Source organism: Malania oleifera, chromosome 7, assembly GCF_029873635.1.
Source record: "Malania oleifera isolate guangnan ecotype guangnan chromosome 7, ASM2987363v1, whole genome shotgun sequence".
NCBI lineage: Eukaryota > Viridiplantae > Streptophyta > Magnoliopsida > Santalales > Ximeniaceae > Malania > Malania oleifera.
This window is the reverse complement of record NC_080423.1, coordinates 14,326,692-14,350,399: the sequence shown is the minus strand read 5'-3', so window position 1 is coordinate 14,350,399 and position 23,708 is coordinate 14,326,692. Positions and strand designations below refer to the sequence as shown.

The window sequence follows — 23,708 nt, the reverse complement described above, 5'->3', positions numbered from 1 at the left end:
AGATTTTGAATATAGGTTTGGTATTTGAAAGTAGTAGATATTAAAATTATATAAAGTTTGTGTTTGGTTGAGGTTCTCATACACTTGTATACCGAGACGTATTTAAAAACACTCCAAAAATTCAAAATTTAAAAAACCGATATACTATAATTTAGCTCTTGATTTTTCTTTATAAAGAAAAATAAAATTATCATTTAATATCTAAAGAATAAAAATAAATACTAATAGTACTATTTTAAAGTGTCAATTTCAAAACAATAATAGGGACTTTGTTTTTTTTGGCGTCCGTAACGAACGAGTCTTAGTATTATTCTATATTTTATATCCATGACACGTGTTCAATTTTGACATTTATTGACATTAGGTAATTGGATTTTCCAGGTCAACGCATCCGATGCAAGGCGTCAGTCGAACTGGAAAAATCACACGTGTTACGAATCCAAGGCTAAGCCCAATTTTGAATGGACAGGATTAGACCCGAGTGGGACTCAGCTTGCCGAGGCCGCACGCTAACCCAGCCTTAATTTCACCCTTACTATGGGTTTCTTCAACAACTAAACCATGGTTAGAAACGGCATCACAGTCATCCACCCTGTGTCTCTCTCTCTCTCTCTCAGGGATTCATGAGACATTAATGAAAAAGCAGGGGTAATTACGGGTAATTAATGAAGTTTGAGTTAAGTATGACTTCGCTCGTGCGCCGGGCAGCACCCCAGTCAGTCCCGCTTACGGTGCCCGAGTTGCCCGTAGACCCTTCCGTAATCCTCGCTGGAACCATTTCGGGCAGCCCCTCCCTCTCCGTAATCCACCAGTGAATTCCATCTCGCCTTCTCTCTCTTCCCTCTGATATATCTATCTTCTGCTGCCTGTGTCTCTGCGATTTCCATCGGACGGTCCAGAATGAACGGAGCCCCTGCCGCTTGTTGCCTGAGGCTTTAGAGGTCGAAGCTCCCAGATCTGGTCTCTCCTCGCTCAGATCTACACTCCAGGTACGATTTTCCTCTCTTGTTCGGCTTCGGTCTCCTAATTTTGAACTTGCTCTACTTCTTAGCTCGGTTTCTTACCTTTCGAGCTTGATCTGAAACTCGCGCGGAGATTTCAAAGTTCGCGTAGCTTTGAAACTCCTGTTTAGGTGTGATTTCAGTGAATTGCTACTCGATTTGTTTGATTTTTCCAACTTCTGCCGATTTTTAACGCACTTTCTGATGGAGTCGTCATCGTTTCCGGCGATTTTGCTAGTTTTACAGCGAGCTAGTACTCTGCTAAAAGAGCTTGTTGTCGTTTTCTCAAGGAAAACCGTTTGAAAATTGAAACAGCTTTTTCTCTGTTTTTTTCTCCTATTTTCTAACCCTTCTCTGGTAAATCGTTTTTTTTTTTTTTTAAATTTGTTTGTCTCCGAAACTACGCATTTTTTTTTTAAGTCAGATCCGATCCACCGGCTGGGGTCCTTTTTAAATAAGATCTAACGGTTGTCCTATCACCTTGCCGTGCGCAGAGGCGTTCTTCCTTGCCGTGCAAATGGAGACCAACCGTGGTTCGGTGCAAGTCGGGGTTAACCAGGGTTCGCTAACGTGCGCCGGCGAAGCTGTAGCCGCTTTGGTGGTGTCAGCTCTGGTCAAAAGTCAGCTGCTAGCTCAGGTAAGCGACTCCAGGAACTGGAAGACTCTATATTTTTCATTTATTATATTATTATATTTTTAACTTTTGTTTTTGTGAAGTGCTTTAGTTATTTTTGGAAATAAAAATTCTACGCTTTCAGCTATTTTAAAAACAGAAATAAAAATTTCCCTAAAAATATAAACGGCCCGAAGAGGCTCCAACTTCCCGCTTGTAACGAGCGAAACCTAAAGGAACACTTTTGTTTTGGATCGTGTTGTCGTTTTCTGCGTCTCCGCTCTCTGCTTGTTTTCTGGTTTTCTGCTAGCGTGCGCCTTCCGCTAGTATACGCTGTCGTGCTCCCTAACTTGCGCCTTTTTTTGGGGGGTGGGGGGGAAGTGGAAATAAGTAAAATATAGTGGAGCTGGTGGGGGAATTCCCGTGGTTTCGCCCGTGGCGACCGGCGATGGCTAACTTGCACCCGTCGATTCCTTCGAATCGGATTGGCTTTTTTTTTTCTTTTCCCCTTTGGGTGGTGCGGGGTAAGCTAACTTGCGCGCTGGGTGATCAAAATGCGGAGGAAGTATAAACTGTGATTATGGACGTGTTTGAGTTCCGGTTAGTTGAAGGTCGGGGTGGGTGGTGGTGGTTAGGGGGGTGGGGGGGCATACAGGAATTCAAAAATATCTTTTGATAAAAAGACAAAGTCATACGTAGGACAAATAATGTTGGAATATTAGGACTGGAAACCCCCTGAACTCATCGGAGCACGCTTTGCTGACACGTGTATTGTTCAACACATCTACGGTTGTATTTGCTTCCCTTCTTCTTTGTATCTCTCTCTCTCTTTAAAAAAGTTTTAGGAGATGAATATTACTTGGTTTCAAGTTTCCAACTAGAGACGCCTATTCCCTTGTAAATTTTTTATGGCTTTGGACAAGAATTTGGACGGATTTTATTTTTATATTAGGCCTTCAAAGAATACTGCTCAGATAAATGTCTTCTGTGCCTCCTCAAAACGTGCATGTGCACATGCTATGGAGCAGGGCCCTACTTTTAAGATGGGAATAATGTATTGAAATACATATCTAGAATCTAGTTCAAAGTAACTCTGCGAAATTGATACATCTGATTAGAAGTTTAAAAATCCATCTTAGGGTAAAAACTGAAAAATGGTTAATGTTTAAAAACGTGTATCAAATTTGAATACCCATTTTAGTACGTGAGTCCTATATGAAAGTAAATGTTGGCCTATCCTGCATGCAATCTCAAAGACTTTTGAATTCAAGGGAGACATTGCTCCGACAAGCAATCTTTAGAGGGAGATTGTTCTATATGAAGTTTTTTTTTTTTTTTTTTTTGTGAATTGTCAATGAGATTTGGTACTCTTTTGTAGAAAGGGCAAATTTTTAAGGTGATGAAAATTTATAGGTTTGTTGCTGTGTGTCAACGCCACCTTTTCAAGGTGTCACAATGGACAGAGTTGTGGAATATTGAAAAGGGACAATATTGGTCTTGTCTGAACATTTAGGCATGTTCAAACCTCACTATTCCCCTTTGCAGTAACCTATTGGCTATTATCACCCTCGTAGGGCACAAGTAATTTGAAAACACTTATTTACCCATAGATCTTTAGCAAGTTGGAAGGTGTAAAATTGTTGAAATATTTTCTTCGATTTTAAACCATGGTTTTTTTTTTTTTTTTCCTTCCACCTTCTATAGTAACAAATATCATTGAAAACTGCCCTGACCTCTCCATTTTTCTAAAGAAAGTAGAAGGGATGAGTGTTAGATTTTACTCTTCCATACCCTCATATTACATTGGATTTAGGCAGGACAGCTTATGAATTTTCACAAGGAAAAAATATAGACAGCATACCTCAATGCACATATCTTCACCTATTATTTGTCTTTCTAGCCTAGGAGATCTGATTTATTTTTTTTTCCCCTACAAACTGTATCATCCGCCTTATACATGAAAATCAGAAAAGTTTTCAAATTTCTTGACATGAAATGAATATAAAACTGATCCTTATATAAGCAGTTTCAAACAGTAAATTGCGTCTCTGATTTGATCCATATAATATGAACACCTGCAACCTGTAACTAGCCAAATCAGTTCATTATTTTATCTTTTCTGCTCTTACCATTTGGATCCTGCAACCATTGCCTTGTGGTCTTGTGGAGGTTTCCACGACTCTGTTGACTACCCTAGTCACTCATTAAGGTTGAAGGACACGAACAAAATCAGTAGCATGTGTTGAATCTTTGGAATGAAGTTGATCTGGTTTTCATTTAAATAACAAAAATAACTTGTGCCTGATATTTTGTGGTTGCGCCCACTTTGTTATTTACTGAATTCTATGCTCTGTTGGATGATGAAGAAATCATAGAAAAAGATGCCACCTTAGTTGGACGGCGTAGCCCAAATTCTAGAGGAGACCTTTTGTTTTTTTTTTTTTTGTCTTTCAAGCACCCTGTTTCTTCACATTTAGGTTACAGTCTATGTTTCGGATTGCCAGATCTACTAGGACAAATGCTTATGCAAAAATTGTAAAACTTCTCATCAATTTATTGGAACATTATTTTTGTAATTAAGTTGGAAATAATTTTGGTCACAGTATACTTACAAGATGGGGATTTAGTCACAGATTCAACCAGCTTCTCAACAGTAAGAAATAGAGCAATTAAATGCGATGATTTTTTCCGTGTCTAATAATAGTATTGTATTAAGTCCTTTGTTGCTCAAATTATTGCATTGGAATTGTTTTGCTTCTTCTATAACCATGCCTCCTATTAAAGATCTTTACTCATTTCTTTGTTGAACATGCATATTTGGAGATCATAAATTTTTGCTTAATTTTTTTATATAGCACTAATGGACTTTTTATATGCACTTGTTCTACTTGACATGCATGGGGATGCCATGCCATGTACATTTTAAAATGGTTTCAGGATCCGTTAGGATTGCTACACAGTAACAAACCCAGAATTAAAGGAGACCATCACGTTGATGGTGAATCCAAGCAAGTTGATGCTGATAAAGTTGATGGCAGTGAAGATGACGACGACGATGCAGATGATGGGCTTGGAGAAGGCAAAGAGGATTCACCATCTGAAGGTGGAGAGGATGTGAACAGCCGTAAAACGAACTCAAAAAAGGATCGAGAAGGGGCAGGTGGGCCACGAGAGAATGGAGAGGAAGAGGATGAGGAAGATGGTGATGAACCAGATGATGACGATGACGAAGATGATGACGATGAGCAAGATGATGATGACGATGATGAAGATGAAGGTGGCGAGGATGAGGAAGATGGTCTGGAAAATGAAGAGGAAGATGAAGATGATGAGGATGAAGAGGAAGACGAAGAGAACCCCCCACCACCGAAGAAGAGGAAGAAGTGAACTAGTAACTAAAAATGGAGGATTGTCCTCCCCCCCAAAGCACTCTTTGTGACTTTGTCTAACTTTATGGTCATATTTAGGCAACAATGAGGTCTGATTAGGATCGTTTATGTTCTGTCAATCGATAATCACGTTATCTTTGCTTCATTAGAGTACTTAGAAATGTTCGAGCACTCCGGCAACAAGAAAATTAAGAACATTGGGATATTTTCTTCAATATGGATATTTATAATTCAGTAGCTTCCATGATATGCTTCCTATGCGCAACATATACAGAGACTCTTTGACAATGTGGGTAAGGCTGTCTGCATCCATCTTTTCCAATACCCTGCTATTTTCTCCAGGCTTTTTCATAGATTCTTCATTTAATAGTTGAATTCTTTTCATAAAAATTACCAGGCCTGTGCAAAGTTGGCTGCAGATTAAATTTTCAAAATATTATTATTTTTTTAGTCTCACATATTGAATGTAATATTAGAATATCGGGCTTTGTATAAATTATTAGTTGAAAATGTTTTCTTTTATTCATATTTTAAATTTATTCATAGGAAACATGTTTGAAAAGAAATAGATCTATGTCTTAAAACTATTTTTATTTATTTATTTATAGTCTATTTTTTACAATCAATTATAAGATGACACATTTTGTTTAATTTACAAGTTCATATATGTTAGTGCATGAAAGAACTTATGCAATAAAATTATGTCTACAAAATTTCTTCACTAACATTTTAAATTAGGAGTTGCACAATAATTAACACCACAATTAGTGTTTATTTGTTGAATTAAACTCATCATATAATATTGCACATAAGAGATATTTAAAATTAATAAAATTAAATTTATGAAATAACATAATTTAAATATAATTATCTTATAATTTATATTTTCATAAAATTAATAACTAGTAATTGGATACAATTACAAATTACTTAGCAACATTAAATAATTAATGGAAAATTTTAAACCAAGTAAAGTTGGAGTGATTTGTATTATATGCTAATAATTAGAAGAAAAATAAATTGGACAAGTATTTTTTTTTTTTTTTTGTAAAATATATACAGAAATATATTGTAAGTGCTTGGTAACAAATACCAAAAATTGAAAAACAGACTTTGTAATTCCTTAAAATATTAAATGAAAAACTTAGTTCTATTTTTAACAAAACAATTCATGGCCAGTTTAGCTATAAAAAGTATCTCATATTTTATTATAAAAATAATTAAAATAGTGACCTTATTTGTTAACTTTTTAACACTAGCAAAACTAATTTTAAAAGATAAAAGTATTTTTACATTTACAAATATTATATGAAACCAATATTATAGTTTTACAATTCTTTAAAAAATTATATTATATTATATATATATATATATATATATATAAAAATAAGATCCTACCCCTATGTGGGTGCCTCTCCGCGTGTGCGCCTTTTTTTAGGTTCAAGTTTCTCTTTCACCGCCTCGTTTGGAACTTGAAAAATATTTTGAAAATAAAAGTTTTTTTAGGTTCAAGTTTCTCTTTCACCGCCTCGTTTGGAACTTGAAAAATATTTTGAAAATAAAAGAAAAATATATCACTAAATTCACATTTTCATATTTGGTTATCAAGAAAAGTAAAAAATAAATAAATAAATAAATATCAAATTCACCAACAAAATTTTAATTTTACACATTATTAATATTTAATTTTTCTTAATTTTTAATCATATAAAAATAAACTTTCATTTTTAATAGGATTTAATATAAGAGGAAGATATAATAAAAAATGAGTTTCCTCCTTTTCTTTTCCTTTCTCCTTCTCAAGTAAAATCATTGATCCAAACAAACCACTAAAATTGAACTACTATTTATATTTGAAAGCTCAAACTTAAAACCATATTAAATGTGTAAAGTGAATATAACATAATATAAAAGTGTACTAAATTTTAAAATTTACATAAATTCATATCCAAAATATTAAATTTATATTTTTAAAAAATAAATTCTAAATTACCACAAACGAATCATCCATAAAACTAGTTTCATACTATTTTTTAAAAAAAATAAAAACTTCTTAACTTTTTTTTTTAAAAAAAAAAACCAGTTTCAACCTCTTCACACGTGAAAAATCAAATAGAAAATAAGATAGTAAGTTTCACAATATTATGCACACAAGCTCCTCAAAAGATATTAATTATTGATATATTAATTATTTTTAGGCAAAAATTCATTTTGGCTTCCTTAAGCACTTAACACGTTTATATCCAGAGACTCAAATACAAAGGCTTCACTGCTCCCTTTGAATTTTTGGCAATAACAAATAACATACCAAGCCTTAAGTTCCATTAGGTCAGATCAGTTATATAAATCATGATTCGTCAATTTACTTCATGGCAGACAATTTCCTCTAATAATTTGAGGGTGATTAAATCCTTAATCACTATCTCATTCCAAATTATTATAGATCAGCAGCTACCCATTTTGTGTCCTCAATAGTAACTCCGTCCTTTTCACTACTACATTGCAAGTGCCCAATATTTATCAGTCATCTCTCCATCTTATTTTAACCTCGCCAAACCTTTTAGGATAAATAATTTTGTATCCTATAAACTTTTTTTCTCATTTTAAAGGTATTTTAGGATCACACAACACATCCAAAACAATTCTCCAATTTTACCCAACCTACTTTGACTATATGAATTAGACCTTCAATTTCTCTTTCGACTTACATAATGGATCGAGATATCAAAATCCAATAGTATTATTAGTCTCTTACCAAATTTAATTATATCTCCGATATCCCTCCTATCATGACTTATTTCTAATTACTTAAAGCCTCCACATTCTAAAGCTTCTCTTCATTATTCTTAGATTTTTTTTCTTTTTTTCCTTTTATCAATCCCTTATTTCATCAATCAAAAACTATCATGTACAAACAACATATACTTTGAAATTAAGTACCTGAGCTCTAATTAAATCCTTTATATCTTTTTTGATAAGATTGATTAATTATCTTATCATAAGGTTACACTAACTAAATAAAAATCATATTCAAGTCCATCTTCTTTTCTTAAAATTTTCCATTGTTCTCCTCAAAATATGCGCAAACTTCTTTAATCAATCTCCCAAACATAAAAATCAAACTAATTTTCTAATACCTCTTTTTAACATTAGTCTTATTCAATTACCCATTCTCAAATCTTCATTGCATGACTCAGTCTAATCCACAACATTTCTTTTAATTTTAAATCTATGTTTTTTTTCTTTATATACAATATTGGAATACATTTCTCCCGTGCCTGGGTAGATTTGGCTCTATGTAAATTTAGAAAAAATTCAATACAATTTAATTCACACAAATTCAAATTTAAGACTCAAAATCCATGCTCCCAAATGCAGTATTTCTCCATTTATCTAGATAACGAAACTCGAGAAAGATAAAAATTCCAAATTCAAAAGAGAAATCAATTATTACGCATCAAAAATATTATCCTTCCAATACAACCAATATATATATATATATATATACATATTATACCCAGAGTAATGATTCCTAATTCTATTTAAATAATCCCCACCAAGCCAATTCTATAAATTTTCAATCATCTGATTGACTTCAAGGAATGAAATAAAGTGAGAATGAAATAATTTTAAGAAAAATCAAATGAAGGCAACAAAATTTGATACCATTCCATTCTTAGAGGCATAAAAGTATCACAATCCTGAGATTCAGACACTCAAAATCAAGAAAAACATTATTATAAAAAAAAAAAAGTGGAAATTGATAAATTACTCAAGAAAATATCTTAAGGTTAAAAATGTCAGTAGTTCTTGTGTGTATTTTAAACACCAGAAAACTTGATGTTGGTCACCCCATTCCATGAAATGAGGCCAGTGAAAAAAAATATAAAATTAAGAAAAAATAATTATATTATAAATAGCAAAAATAATGACCTAAAAAAACATTAATAATTCACATTTGAGTAGAATTGATCCTTAAATTTAGAATTGCGTAAATTTGTACGAAACACAATACAATTAGTGATGCAATAAAAAAATTAACAAGATCTGCTACCATGTAAGTATCAACCGTCCATTTGGTGAAGAACAATGAAGGTCTGGACACTAACCTTTTCTCAGCTAACAGTTTTTAGCATGATGAACTTTTTTACAAAGATGGCGGCGTCACCAAGGTAAGTAACTGGGCACAGACACAATGTCCCAAATTTATTTTTTGGGTTGTTCATTTGGTGTAATGCACAAAATGGTTCACAATATTGGCCACACAAGCCCTGCTCTGCTGGAATTGGGCAAAAATATGCACCTTTTCTATATGGTTGACACTAGGGGTATATGAGGCTGCACCTTGTCCCAAGGCTATTGGGTTGAAGTGCATCAATATCAGAATGCACCTTGCAAACCATGCCATGAACTTGTGAGTGCAAATTCCAGGCACTTGTAGCAACTAACATAAGAGAACTATATAGCTGAGTGTCGTGAGTATGCCAATTCCAGCAAGCCAATTAAGATAAGAACATTGAGCATATTATTATTAAAACAAAAGTTCAAAATAAATTCGGGACAATGCGTTCATGCCATGCATTCGAATGCAGACGGCACAGGATTTGGAGCAAGTAAAACATCATGAAAAGAAATTTTTAGTTTTACTTAGTCCTAAACCATGTGACCATAAAGGGGCATTAAAATATCTTGCATTGTTCACCAAATTAGACCACCAATACCTACAGGATGGCACATCTTGTTAATTTTATAGATCTGCATGTGTACTGGAGACACAAACTCAACACTGCAAGCAAGTAAAATGAGAGGACAGTACTCAACTAATGAAAATGCAGACACGGAAGACTTCGATGAGACAAAACACATTTAAACTTCAAAATAATGCAGTCCACATAAACATGCTCAACTAATTATCACTAGGTACATCTTTTACAGCCAAAGATCAATCTCAAAAAAGAAACCAAAGCACACACGTGATGGGGTGCAAGTGTGCTAAGCTAAACCCAAACCAATCTTTCCTAATTTTAGGCTTGTTTATTAAATTCAAAACCAATCTTGAGCCTCAATCAAGAGCTTGGCCAAAGCCCTTATTGAAGATCAGCTCAGTGTAAATGGCTCAATTTTTTTTGATCAAGCATGTTTGTTAAAATATTAACAAGCTCATGCCAAGCTTGAACTCATATTTCAATGAGTTTGCATCTATGTAAAACAATTTAATTTATTGTGTGCTATTTACATGAATGTCAATTGGATTGTGATAAGTTTGCATCTATGTAAACCTAAAACCTAAAATTATTATGTTCAAATAATGGATCTATGATCTATTAGTGAACTTTTCCATGAGTCCACCTGAGCAAACTTTAGCACATTCAAAACAGGATAAATTCAAGATTTTTCATCAAACTCACAACCATAAACAAACTCTCTCCGAATCCCAAAAGTGGGAGGGAATAAGAGATCAAAATACAAAAAGACTCCCAAGATTGACCAAGTGTAAGGGGAGGGGGTCCAATTGATGTGCAAGCAATTCAACTTCGGCACTTTGTGGCACATGAATAAAAACTTTGAAACAAGACACTAAGCTTAAATATAGCATAGATTTTGAAGTGAACAAGTAATCTTGTTTTAGGGGGTGATTTGAAAAACCAACGAAGTTTAGTTTTTTAAAAAAGGTAGACTCATACACACTCACCCCTAAATTTCCTGGGAACTGAGAAGCTAGAATGAATGCATAAAACAAACAGGGCCTAAATACACTATGAAGCTCTGTATGCATCCTTAGCAAAAACCCAGTTAACATTATATGAAAGTCACAAAACAATGGAACCAATGCAATTTTAACACTGACTCGACTTTGACATGTTTGCAGACAAGCGTCCATGCAAAGTCTCCCCAAAATATTAAAAGCAAATCACAGAACATAAATCAATATAACAATATTATATTCATACACACACACACACACACACTAATTTATAAACCTACTCAAGGCCGTAGTTTTGAATATCTTAGTTCCTATTTTGAACATCTTAAAAAATAAGTACTTTTCTTACAAGTACTTAGTCAGTAAGCAACGATTGATTTACTCTTAAATAAGTACCAATTTCAAAAAGTACTTCTACAAACTACTTTCTTTTAATGTAAGTATTTTCTGAAAATGTAATTTCTTTTTTTTTTTTTTAAGTATTTCTTTGAAAAGTACTTATAATAAGTAATCCCGAACTACTTTTAGATAGGTATTTTTTTCATAAAAGTATTAAACATTATTATTCAAAATAATAATAATAATAATAATAATAATAATAACAACAATGCCCAAGACAAAACATGTCTTAAACTAGGAAAAGTAAACCTCCATAACCACTCCATGGCATACAAGCGAAAACCCAATTGTGGCAGTAGGTTTCCAAGAAACTGCTCGAGTTTGGCAAAAGCTACTCTCCAAGGTGTCTCAATTGATTTAAAGACCTGAAAGAGAACATTGTTTTGTGGGGAATGATACCTGTAGAATCTAAGTCAAAGGAGTGATGCAACGTCAAACATAAAGAGGCAACCCTTTGCTTTTTTATAAATGGATCTTCGATATTAAAGAATGATTCTATAATATTTTCCAAGCAGTCTGATTATTTTTACCCTAAATTAATAGTGAAACAAAAGTGTGGAACACAGAGACTTTCATGTCTTCTAACGTATGTAATAATACATGGCTGAAAAACAAAAAATATCATCTGCGTAGAATTTGTTAGAATTTCTAATGAACATTAATACAAACCAAAAAAAAAAAAATATTTTCCTCAAAAAATATATATTAGGACTTAGGAGTCATTGGTCCTTGGAATGTTGCTTATTAAAGGACTAAAAGAACGAAAGAAGCAGTATAAACAAAATAAGCCCACAAATCACATAACAAATCAAAGTCAGCAAGAATGAACAAGAAACATCTTGTGCATTCCAGGAAAATAAATGAAAATAAAACGAAAATCATAAGCCTACAAACCAAAAATCACATGAAAAAGAAGTTGGAAAATGTGAAATACTTATAGCAGAATTATAAAAAAAAAAAAAAAAAAATATCCTGAACAAAAGCAAAAGAAAAACGCCAATTCACGTAAGGAATTACACAAAATACAAAGAAGAAGAGGAAGAAGAAAAGGGAGGAGAAATAGTTTAACATGTTCCTGCCAAGACTGACAAAATCACAAACTTAGGGACTCAGAAAAGCAATAAAATTTCAAAGTTTCTTTCTAGAAGTTAACATCCAGAACTGAAAGCTCCTAGATAAACATTCTCCAATACTCCATTATTTCTGAGCTCAGCCAACTTGATCTGCAAATACGGAGCCCACACCGTCAACAATAACAAATTAAGTAAAATATATATACATTTGGCCAGCGAAATAATACATTTTTAGTAAAATTTCTGAAAAATATGAAGCTTTTTTTATAAGTAAAATACAAAAATTCAAACTAAGAGTGTAGGAAGCCGCAGTATGCTTGCAAAAACAAGAAAAGCAATCACAGTGTACTTGGAAAGGTAGAGAGAAAAACTTTAGATGGTTTTTTCCATTATAATCCCAAGTCACAACCCTTAAAACAAAAGGAGCATTAAATAGCCTCAGAAAAACATTTGCCAGTAGTCACAACTAAGCTCCAAGAATCAGCCTCATTAAAATTAACCATCTGTGTAAACATTTGTTGAACCATCCAAATCAATTAACTCCTTTTGGTGATTCAATATTGCATTGATCCTAAAAACAACTCTTCCTGTTAAATCAAGGACTTAATTCATTATTTTTTAGTCATGTATTTATATATTTATAACCAAATCTAACAAGTTGAAAAAACTTAATTCAAGAGAATATGCACCACTTACAGGGAGCAGGCCAAGTGGTAGAGCAGTAGTATTGAAATCCCAAGATTGATATTTTCCTCAGCTCAGTGGGGAAAAAACAAACAAACAAACAAACAAACAAAACAAAACAAAAAAAAACCAAATCTAGCTATCCAGTAGTCCACGAAAAACTTGTTCATGATCAACTAATACAAATGATAATAGATTCACAAAAACAAACTTAGACCAGCAACTTCAATATTCATGATTATTATAACTATGATTTATGTAAAGCAGGGTTTTGAGACCTGGACCAATTATTGACCCAGTGAGAGACTGGATCAATCAAACAACAGCAAATGACTACCAGTAAGCAAATCCCTAAAGATTCCACAGCAAGCGAAGCCCTTCCATTACCAGCCAGAAAGTTTTAAAAAAAACCCCCCCTCCCCTCCTCCAAAAAAAAAGGAACCAAAATGAAATGAAAAAAAGGATGACTCAGCCCCTAAGCTTTTCTACATAGTGAAATCCAGTACACAAAAGAAAAGCCCCATACAAATAAAAAAGAACAGGATTGAGGCTCTATTCTCCCTAGCAGTTCGGTTAAACACCATATCCAGTGCCACATCACCACACCCACATAAGCTGCCACACTCCACCACGTCTTCAGCCAACTATTCAGGCCACAAACTGACTCATACACTGATCGAATGTGAACAGTGCCCTGATTCAACCACCCAACCTGCATCCAGGTTCTGTTTTTTCATCTCTGCTCCTTTGAGATTCTTGCTCTCTGATCTAGAACCAACCCCCACCCCACCACAAAAATAAAAAAGGAACAGAGGTAGACAGGTGCAGGGTAAAAATTCTAACAATTTGACAACTAACGTTGAGTTGTTTGCAAAGGTTGAACCGTTATCTAGTAGAGTGCCAAACATTAAGAATGCTTTGGAGAACACTCTGCTACTTTGTATAGGCTAACAACTAAAGTAGATCAATTGAAATCCTCAAACCACTATAGTTCGCGCACATTTGGGCTGCATGAAGACCCTAATTGTAATGATCACTTAAATTGGAATTCCAGATTTCAATAGAGCTGGTCCAACTTGATGATTTTTTTTTTTTTTTTTGATAAACAAAGAATTGTATTAAAATAGAGAAGAAAAAATACAAAGGAAAAGAAAAACGAAACAACAGGGAGAATAAGAAATCCTCCCTTTATATAAAAACTAGTTACAAAGAATGCAACCTAAACAGAGAACTAAAATCAATGAAACAGGGCCAACCAATCCCAACAACAAGAAGCAACCTTAAGTCCCACTAGGAGGGGTTGCAAGCATGGTATTAAATAACGGGCGTTACGTAGCGTAATGGCCATTACGTAACAGAAAAACAAGTCTCCAATACCATTTCAGGCCGCATTAGCGGCAAGCCAAAAATTCACATGGGTAACAGCCGTTACGGAAACGTAATGGCCCGTAACGGCCGTTACACTAACGTTATGGAACATAACGTCCGTTACGCAGCTTAGAGACTTGGAACCTTTACATCTGTCGTCCGCAAGTTGAGTTCAGTTCCCTCTTCACTTGAATCACTTTTCGATTCTTCGTCTCCTTCATACGTACAACTTCGATCTACTAATCTGAAGCTTCGAAATCTCTAAAACCCCCAAAATCTGCTTCGTACAGCTTCGTCTCCCTCAATCTGTCATTCATCTCCTTCGTCCAAGAACCCAAAAATCAGCAAGCCTCCGATTCCTCCATTCGAAGCCTTTGATTCCTCCAAAATTTGGAGGCTTGCAGGTTGCAGCTGCAACAAGCCAGCAGCTCTCTCGCAGTCGCAGGGTCGCAGCTTCCATGGGAGTGGGAGTCAGGAGTGGGTAAGTGGTAACTAGGAAGTGGGTGGTGGCCAGTGGGTATGTAGTATGTTCGTTGTTTTATTATTTCAATTTATGCTTTATTGCTTAATAACTTATTCTGTTTTATTATTTCAATTTATGCTTTATTGCTTTATATAAATTGTAAATTTCAGTTTATTTAATTAGTATATAAATTGTAAATTTCAGTTCATTTAATTAGTATATAAATTGTAAATTTCAATTTTAAATTTAGTTTGTTTTATAATTTCAATTTATAGTTTATATAAATTATAAATTTCAATTTATTTAATTACTAATTAGTATATAAGTTGTAAATTTTATTTTATAATTTCAGTTTATAAATATAATTAGTATATAAATTTAGTTTATTTATTATTTAATTAGAATACAAATTAACAATTGCAAATTATTAATAATTGTATAAGTAAAATTTTTTAATTAAAATAAAAAAAATAGTATAAGTTTTTAAAATATAAAATTTATAGAGTTACTTAGACTCTTAGAGAGTTAGAACCTAGAACTTAGAACTTAGAAACTTAGAGTATAGATTTAGTAAAAAATTATTAACTAATATTCTACATATTTATTTTTTTTAATACCTTGAGGTCCTTTACAATTATTAATTTAATATTAGATCTACAATTTATAATAAATTCTAATTTGTACACAATTAGTCAAGTCTCAACTCTTAAGTGACTCAAGTTCAAGTCTATTACCATTTAAATAATTAATTTGTAAGATTTACAATTTTATATTTATTTTGTTAAATTGTAAATTTTAAAGTAAAGTAAATTATTAAAAAATATGTCTTTTTTTGTAAACAGCGCACTAAAATTAATATAAAAATCTTAATGCCTATTAAAAAACATTTGCAGGTTGAATGAAAACCTTTAAAATTCATTAAAAATCATGTATTAATGGATTTCATGCTTATTTTTCGATTTTGGCATGGTTGTGCATGCGTGAAAAAAATTCAAGACCGTTATGCCCGCTTCCCGTTACGTAACACCCGCGTCCTACGACACCCGCAACCGTTACACGACGTTACCCGCGACCGCGATTTCGAACCATGGTTGCAAGTCTTCCAAAGAAACATGATGAAAAAAAACCATTTGCTGACACCCATAGCAACGCAAGATATACCACTCTATTCCAAAGCAAATTGTTAGTAGTAGTCACACCTTTGAATATTCTAGTGTTCCTTTCCAACCAAAAACACTAAATAATAGCCATAACAGTGCAATACCATAGAGCTTTCCTATCCTTTACTTTGCCAAAACCCCTAAAAGTTATGGTATAAAAGGCCTTCAAAGTGCATGGACAGACCCAATTTTCACCAAATATACCAAATAACTTATTCCAAATAGCCAACGTACCATAAAAAGCCTTCAAAGTGAATGAACAGACCCAATTTTCACCAAATATACCAAATAACTTATTCCAAATAACCAACATGAAAGGGCAACAAAGAAAGAGATGTGCACAAGTCTTTTCACTCCTCATGTACAGGACACAAGTGTCGGGGCATGGGGCCTTACTAGATTTTCTCTTCTGAAGCAAATCATTGGTATTAATTCTTTCAAATATCACAAGTCCAAATGAAAGTTTTATTTTTGAGGGAGCTTTAGCTTTCCAAATCAAAGGATACAAAGCAAAAGGATCCGCAGTAGAATCACAAGTCGAGCACTTGAAGAAAGATTTTTGTAAGAGAACTCCCCAAAAGGATCTAAACTCCAAATCTTATAATCACTCCCCAGATGAACAAGAAAAGGATCGAGCGACCCAGTCAAAAGAACCATCTCATTGATCTCTCTCATTTAGATTTCTCCCAAAATGGAAGTTCCAAGAATGCCCATTTTCTTGAAAAAGAAGAAAAGTAGAAATTGGGGTGTCATTAAGATTTGATAAACAAAAAAGACGAAGGAAAGTAAGAGCAAAAGGCATCTCCCCCACCCAATGATCTTCCCAAAAGTAAATATGCTCCCCATTACCCACAGTATGATGCACTTTATAAAGGAAATAATCATAAATCTAAGATACAAACTTTCAAGGTCTCAAATAAGTAATATTAATTCCCACTTTAGCATCCCACCCATTTTGTAGCATTCCAAATTTACTATGAATTGCCTTATGCCAATGAGAATTAGGTTCTAAAGGAAAGTGCCATAACCATGTCCCCCACCAAAGAAATGTTTTAGAACACCAAGTTACCAAGACCCAAGCCTCCCTCCCTTTTAGGCCTACAAACAAACTTCCAACCTACAAGATGATCTCTACTACCCTCACCCCCACTAGACCATAAGAAATCCCTCATTAATTTCTCAAGCCTCCTTCCTAATCTCATAGAAATTCTAGAAAGAGAAAGATAATACAAAGGGATAGAAGAGAGACAGGAATGGATAAGGGTAATATGACCCCCTAATGAATTTGATGATTGGGCTTATTCTTTCTAGAATTATTATTTCAGTTTTTAGACTGTTGTCATAGATTGAATCTTGAAAGTTGCATTAGGATGAAACTAAATTGAAGGGAAACTATGGTGGATTAAATGACAATGACAAGAGATCTCTTGGAGGAGAATTTAGGACGTCGAATAAGATGAAGCAAGCCCTGCAAGAACAATTTGTAACCCCCTGATTGCTGCCAGTGCATCCATCCACAACTAGGGGTATACAAAAATTACTGAAAAACCGAGAACCAGACTGAAACCAAAGCGTTTCACATTTCAGTTTGGGTTTTCAGTTTCAATTTTCGGTTTCAATTTTTAGCTTTTTAGAATTCAGTTTCAGTCTCGGTTTTAGAAATAAACCAAACCAAAAAATCAAAAAACGAAACACATATGTATTACTTAAATTTTAAATATTAAATATTCTAGTTTATTTGCTTTTTACCATTACTTTTCATTCTGTAAATATTCATATTTATTAATAAAAAATCATTGCATTCTAATTTTATATATTAAACAAATCTTCTGCTTTAAAATTATTATTATCGATATCCTTCCAAAGAGTGGCTTCAAATGAATTGCAGTCAGCAAATTTCTGTGGGAAGGGCACTAATATGGTTAAAGGGAGACCTAGGAAGATTTCATCTTCTGATTTGGGAATGGGAATTGGGGAAGTTGCAGTGGGGAAAAAGGAGAGCGCTGCTTGCTTGGGACTAGGGAGATGTTCGTTCCACATCGAAAGTTAAAGAATATGTCAGCCCCTGGGTTTTTTTTAAAAAGCACTGCCTTGGGAGGCCTTAATTGCTCATCCCAGCCTTGCTTATGTGCCTGCCCATTAGTTGGCTCAGCTTGCAATTTATGTTAAGCCTTCATGCTGGGCTTGAGATATTATACATTTAAGTAAAAATTTTATACCCCTATTTTTCCTTGCGATCTGGACATTCGGTTAAACACTGAACTGAACCAGGTAACTGCATTAACTGTTTTGAGAAAAATCGACAGTGTCAATTCGGTGTTGGTTTACAACTTTGAGAAACCAATTTTCTGGGTTCGGTTTTTGGTTTAGCCTAAAACAGAACCAAAGGGTACCAATTACACCCCTATCCACAGCTCTTCCATTTGAGAAACGAACACACAACTGTAGCTCTTTAAACTAGCAAATTCTATAATTTGTTGCACATAGAGAATAGAAAGAGGATATCATGATTAAATTGTACATAAAGGATTGAAGCGAGTGACCACATGCAAGCTAGTTGTTCATCCCATATTACAATTGAAGATGCAATTAAGGTTGCCACTCAAGCAGAAGATATGCAACATAATCCTCCTTGAGATACATCGACACTTCAATTTGAGAGGACTATCAATGAAGTTTTGCAAGAAGAGTCAATTAGACAGGTGTAAAGGCATTTGGATGGAAGACCAAGAGTGTGGAGCAACTTTTAAGGTCCAGCCAACAATTTAGTGTTTCAGGAGCCAAGGTTTGGTTAATGAAGCTGCATAGCATGACCGCCCCCTCTATGCCCTACGATAATGATGTCTCTGGCATTATGACCTGTACTACAACGACGCTGTCCATAGATCAAATGATTTCGTGGATTGGATTTCACTTGACTGTCTATGGCTCCATTACATGTGCTCGAAGTAGAAGTTTTGTATAAATGTATCGCCATGCTATTAAGTATTTTGATATAAGTTCTTTATCCTAGCTAACAGTGATGTAAGAAACAAGATGATGAAATCCAATTATTGAAGCTGAGACAAAAAACAAACTTAGATAAAGATGGCAACACGGAGAAAAAGATTGTCAAGCTTCCCATAAGTTGAAGGAAATCATTAGAATCAAGTATTTGTTAGAATTTTTTTTTGCATTTTGGTCATCAATCATCATAGAGGTGAGTGAGACAAGTCAGCTCATGAGCTATTCAAACTTTAGATTTTGAAGTAGACCGACAAGTCAAACTCAAGTTTTGTAATGCTACTCAAGAGTCTAATCAAACTTTTGTTGCCTTATAAATTTTTCATATTGTAAAGAACCAATATTATATATATATATATATATATATTTACATATATACAATATAATTATAGATTTCATATATTTTTCATATTATTCTATAACAAAGTTGAGCTTAACCTCGAGCTTAAACAACTTGCGTTCAGCTCAAGTTCGATAATCTTAAGATTTGATCAAGCTCAATTTGAGTTTCGAGTTTCAAGTCCAGTCGAGTTCAAATAGAATATGGTGTAGACTCGAATTCATTCCTAGATCCTAATATTGTACAAACATAATTCCTAAAGAAAGAGTGAAGGTCGAGCCACATCCTAATCCATTCAAGATGGCTTGGGTAGGAAATTCATGCACTATGCATATGAAAATTCCTATATCTTCTCCATTGACAAGGAGAGCTACAAGTCGATACCATCTCTAGACCTTCCACTAACAAAAACACCACCCAAATCTATATGAAACGAGGTGATTCCTTTCATGATCTCTTGAGTGGTTTCCCCAACTTGACAAAGTCGAGTTTGTTTTCGCAAGAGGGAATTGATATAGAGCACGAAGACTGTCATTGGATGGATCAATGACCCTACTTGAAGGCTAATTCCAAAGAAAAGGGTCAATGACTTGTTAGGTAATAAACCAAATGTGTTAGCCTTAATTAAATAGTCAAACCAAGTGGTGAGCATCGAATATGGGTAGAACCATAAACAATGAGAACTGAAATTGGCAGGTAGGTTATGGTGCGGTTCCAAGGCCAATATGAGTAGGTTCTAATTTCAATTTTTGAGAACCAGTCTTTGCAAGTTCCATTCTGCATCATAGAGCTTAACCAATGACGTAATCCACTCAAATTGGTTCTAATATAGGTTCTTTACAAGTTACAATACAAGGTAGAATCTAGAATCAAATTGTATTAGCAAGTTCCATGTAGAACGCATAACAAATTTATATTTATAGGTTCCAAGGTAGAACTTGGAGAGGGTACCTTGGAAAACCCTATCTTGGATTGAGAAGTTCCAAAGTAGAACCTCAAATTAACAAGTTTGGTTCGGTTTCAGAGACCTTTACGGTATAGATTCTAGGTTCCCAATTTTCCAAAATAGTCTTCACATGATAGGTTCCAAGTTCTAGCAATGGGATTCCACCTATGACCCAAACCATGCTCACCCTTAGTTAAACTTCTGCTTAACAGGGGATATGTTTGTAAATGTGCTTTATAGGAATTTGTATGTAATTTTAGGTTGTTTTATTGTAAGAAGGTTGAAGTTTTGAAATAGAATAGGAAGTCCACGTATGTTTACCCTCATCTCTCATAACTTTTTACTTTTCTTCTTCCACATTTTTTCTTTATTCTCTTCCTCCTAGATTCTACATCTATAGATATCAATCTTAGTCTATCTCATCTTGATCCCACTGCTGTAATCAACTCCTTATCATATTTAAAAACAAATAAGTAATTAAAAACATCATATCCGAGTGAACAAATAAATAAATAAACAGAAATAATAATAAAAATGATATCAAACATTCATTGAACAACTCATTTGATAAATAATTGAGTTGGTCCTGTTCTAAAACTATCAAAAACAAAAATTAAGCATGCATAAAAACATGAATTCAGAAAATTAAACATGTAAACGAGAAGTAAAAACTCTGGATGAGAATATCCATACCATATGTATGGCGAGTAACCACTGAAAGACCCACCACTTCCATGCGCCCTAGCAGAAGCCAGCTGCCCATGCCCAAGCTGGGAATTTGAATACACATGCTGCAGACCCAAGCTTGTGGCTGTGGACCCATATGCCCCAAGCACTGAATGACCACCACCTAAGCTACCCAACCCATGGGAGGCCGCATTGTACCCTCCTGATCCCACCACACTCCCCAATGGACTAGCAACCAGCTGACCTACCTGAGTCAGCTGACCAGACGGTATCACACTTGATGAATTCATCCCTGCTGCCATCGGATTCACTGGCCCAGCCATCAAGCCAGCATTCGGATTTGCCAGCAATCCAGCATATGCTGGATTAAATCCAGCATGCTGACTAAACATCAAGTTCTGGGCTGCAGCCACCGCAGCCAACACAGGCGCCTGCGCAGCCTGTGCAGGGACCTTGTTCTTTCCCTCCGAAGCCTTCTGGCAATGCAGTCGGTATCCCTCGAACATCTTGAATGGCTCCTCCAAGGCCTTATTCGCTCCTTCCTGCGTCTTGTACACAAAAAGTGCAAAACCCCGACTCTTGCCCGTCTTCATGTCAAACCCAATTGGACCCGTCTCAATCTCCCCAAAATTAGCAAATAATGTCTTCAATTTTTCTGGATCGGCATCCGCCTGCACATTACTCACATAAACCTTCCGTCCTGAAGCCTCCTGATGCTGCTGCGGCACCGGCCCAACAGCCGCCAACTGGAACGACACAATCCGATTATTAATTTTCTTCTTCTGCTGCTTCAGCGCCTTGGAAGCTCCCTGGCGGTTCTTGAACAGAACGAATCCATACCCTTTAGCCTTCCCAGTGGCGCGATCGGTCACGACATTGCAGTCTTCAATTTCGCCATATGATTGGAAGGCCGATAAGAGGGTGTCGCGAGTGGTGTCCCAGCCAAGGCCGTGGACGAAGATCTTGCGGTGGGAGACGTCGCGATCAGCGGATTCGCGGATGCGAGCGAAGAGGGCTAGGTCCTTAAGGGCTGCGTCGGCGATGAAATCGATGAGCTGCGACTTGGAGTAAGGTTCGAGGAGTCTCTGGAGCTCATCGGCGTTAGAGAAAGAATCGGTGTCGGAGTCGCTGGAAACTTCGTTATTGGCTAGCGCTACGGTTTTTGGGGGGTTATTCTTGTTTACTTTCTTCTCTTTTTTCCTCGCGGCGAGCTTCTGTTTCTTGCTCTTGCTGTTGCTCTTGCTCTTGCTGTTGCTCTTGCTCTTGGCCATTGGAGAGGAGCGAGGTCGGAGAGATCAGAGCAGGGAAAGCACGAAAGGGAGCGGGGCAAGCGCAGGCTCCTGCGTGTAGGGTTTTGCTTCGGGGCCCTAGGCCTTTCTGCGCTCGAAAAACTGTAAGGTGTATCGGTACCTAAAATCCCAACAAAAATGAGTTTTTTTTTTTTTGGGTGCTAGGTCCGACAAAAATGAGGTTAACTTCGTTTGTATTATTTTTTAAAATTATCTAAACAAAAACTAAAAATTAAAATAATTATTTTAAAAATTTATGTCAACAAAAACTAAAAATTAAAATTAATGATTAATAACTTTTAATTAATATTTTGAAATTTAAAATAAATATATACTATAATGCTCAAAGAAATCAGCCACTCCTTATAGAATTTTATAACTTCAAATGTTCATCATGATTTTTTATAATTTTAAATTTTTTATTAATTGTTAATTTTCTGATTAATTGATTTATAATGTTTTCGCCTTGAAATGATATCAGTAGAATATTTGACCATTCTAATTACCACCCATTATCTCTCTCTCTCTCTTAAATCTTTTGTGTCTATCTCTTTCCAATCACTCACTTCTCTCTCTCTCCCTCCCAAATCGCACTCACGAATTTTGCCAATTCTACATTCAAGAACAATATGTGTGGCTCTAAAATTGCAGGCGATTATAGTTGAGTTGGATGTTCTTCTTAACAAATTGAAGATGAAATTATTGAAAAAAGATGTGTAGATTCTTGTGTTGTCAGCTCCCAAAGAAAATGGGCAGACCATTGTATCTTAAATAGTTTATAGGAAACGAAGAAATCAAAGGTACGGATGAAAATTTGTGAGTCTTCTCATCTTCTTATTGTATACTTTAATCTTTTAAATACTTAATTTACTTTATGTTATTACCTAGAAATCGTTGGGATATATGTATTCAATAGGGGTACATTGTCTCTAATCACTCTCTATTTATTATTTTTCAACGGGGTAAGCTTTATCTCTCTCTCTCTCTCTCATTTTTTTTTTAAAGCAATTGGGTATTCAATTTTAGTCTCTTTTTTTTGTGATGATTTTTTGTGAGGACATTAAGAAAATAAAAATAAATAGTATTTTTGCAGCCATGTTTGCAGATTGTCAATCCCTAATGCAAGTCAACAAGATTTTTCATTAAAGTAATTTTTATTGATTTTTCAATTTACATTACATATTACTTAGATTATAATTTTTCTTAACAAGATTATGGTATAGATGTGGCTTTGTAGAGACAAAATGCATAGAAAAATGGAGAGTTTTATTAGACTTGGAAGAATGGAAGAGTCCATTGAACCATGTTTACATCAAAGTCGCTGATGAGGAGAAATGAGATATTTTATCTCTTTCTTTGAAAAATAACTATGTTCAAATATATGTTCGATAGTATTTTTGAGTTTTTTTATTTTATTTTTCCAACTGTCAAGCCAAAAATTTCTTCTTCATTACTTTTGTTTCGTCTCCTTTGACCCTAATCATCAAATAAATTGCAAGTTGTGTCATTGAAGTATGCTCGTGAGATTGAGATTGTGGTCAGGGTACTAACATTAAGAAATCATGGTGATGATTGCTCTGATAGTTATT

General features: G+C 34.7%; 2 protein-coding genes across 2 annotated transcripts; one reads left to right on the top strand and one right to left on the bottom strand.

Annotated features, from left to right (window-relative positions):
- The first annotated feature begins 557 nt into the window (after positions 1-557).
- LOC131160188 (phosphopantothenoylcysteine decarboxylase subunit VHS3) lies at positions 558-5,250 on the top strand. The gene is made up of 3 exons (XM_058115588.1): positions 558-989; positions 1,496-1,638; positions 4,552-5,250. The coding sequence occupies exons 2-3, from the start codon at positions 1,519-1,521 to the stop codon at positions 4,999-5,001; spliced, it is 570 nt and encodes a 189-aa protein (XP_057971571.1). The 5' UTR covers positions 558-989; positions 1,496-1,518; the 3' UTR covers positions 5,002-5,250.
- Positions 5,251-12,085: 6,835 nt separating this feature from the next.
- Positions 12,086-22,282, bottom strand: LOC131160187 (UBP1-associated protein 2A-like). Its single transcript, XM_058115587.1, has 2 exons — positions 20,837-22,282; positions 12,086-12,329 (listed from the first exon to the last, which is right to left on the bottom strand). Coding segments are annotated over exons 1-2 (1,266 nt in total). The 5' UTR covers positions 22,102-22,282; the 3' UTR covers positions 12,086-12,328.
- Positions 22,283-23,708: the final 1,426 nt, after the last annotated feature.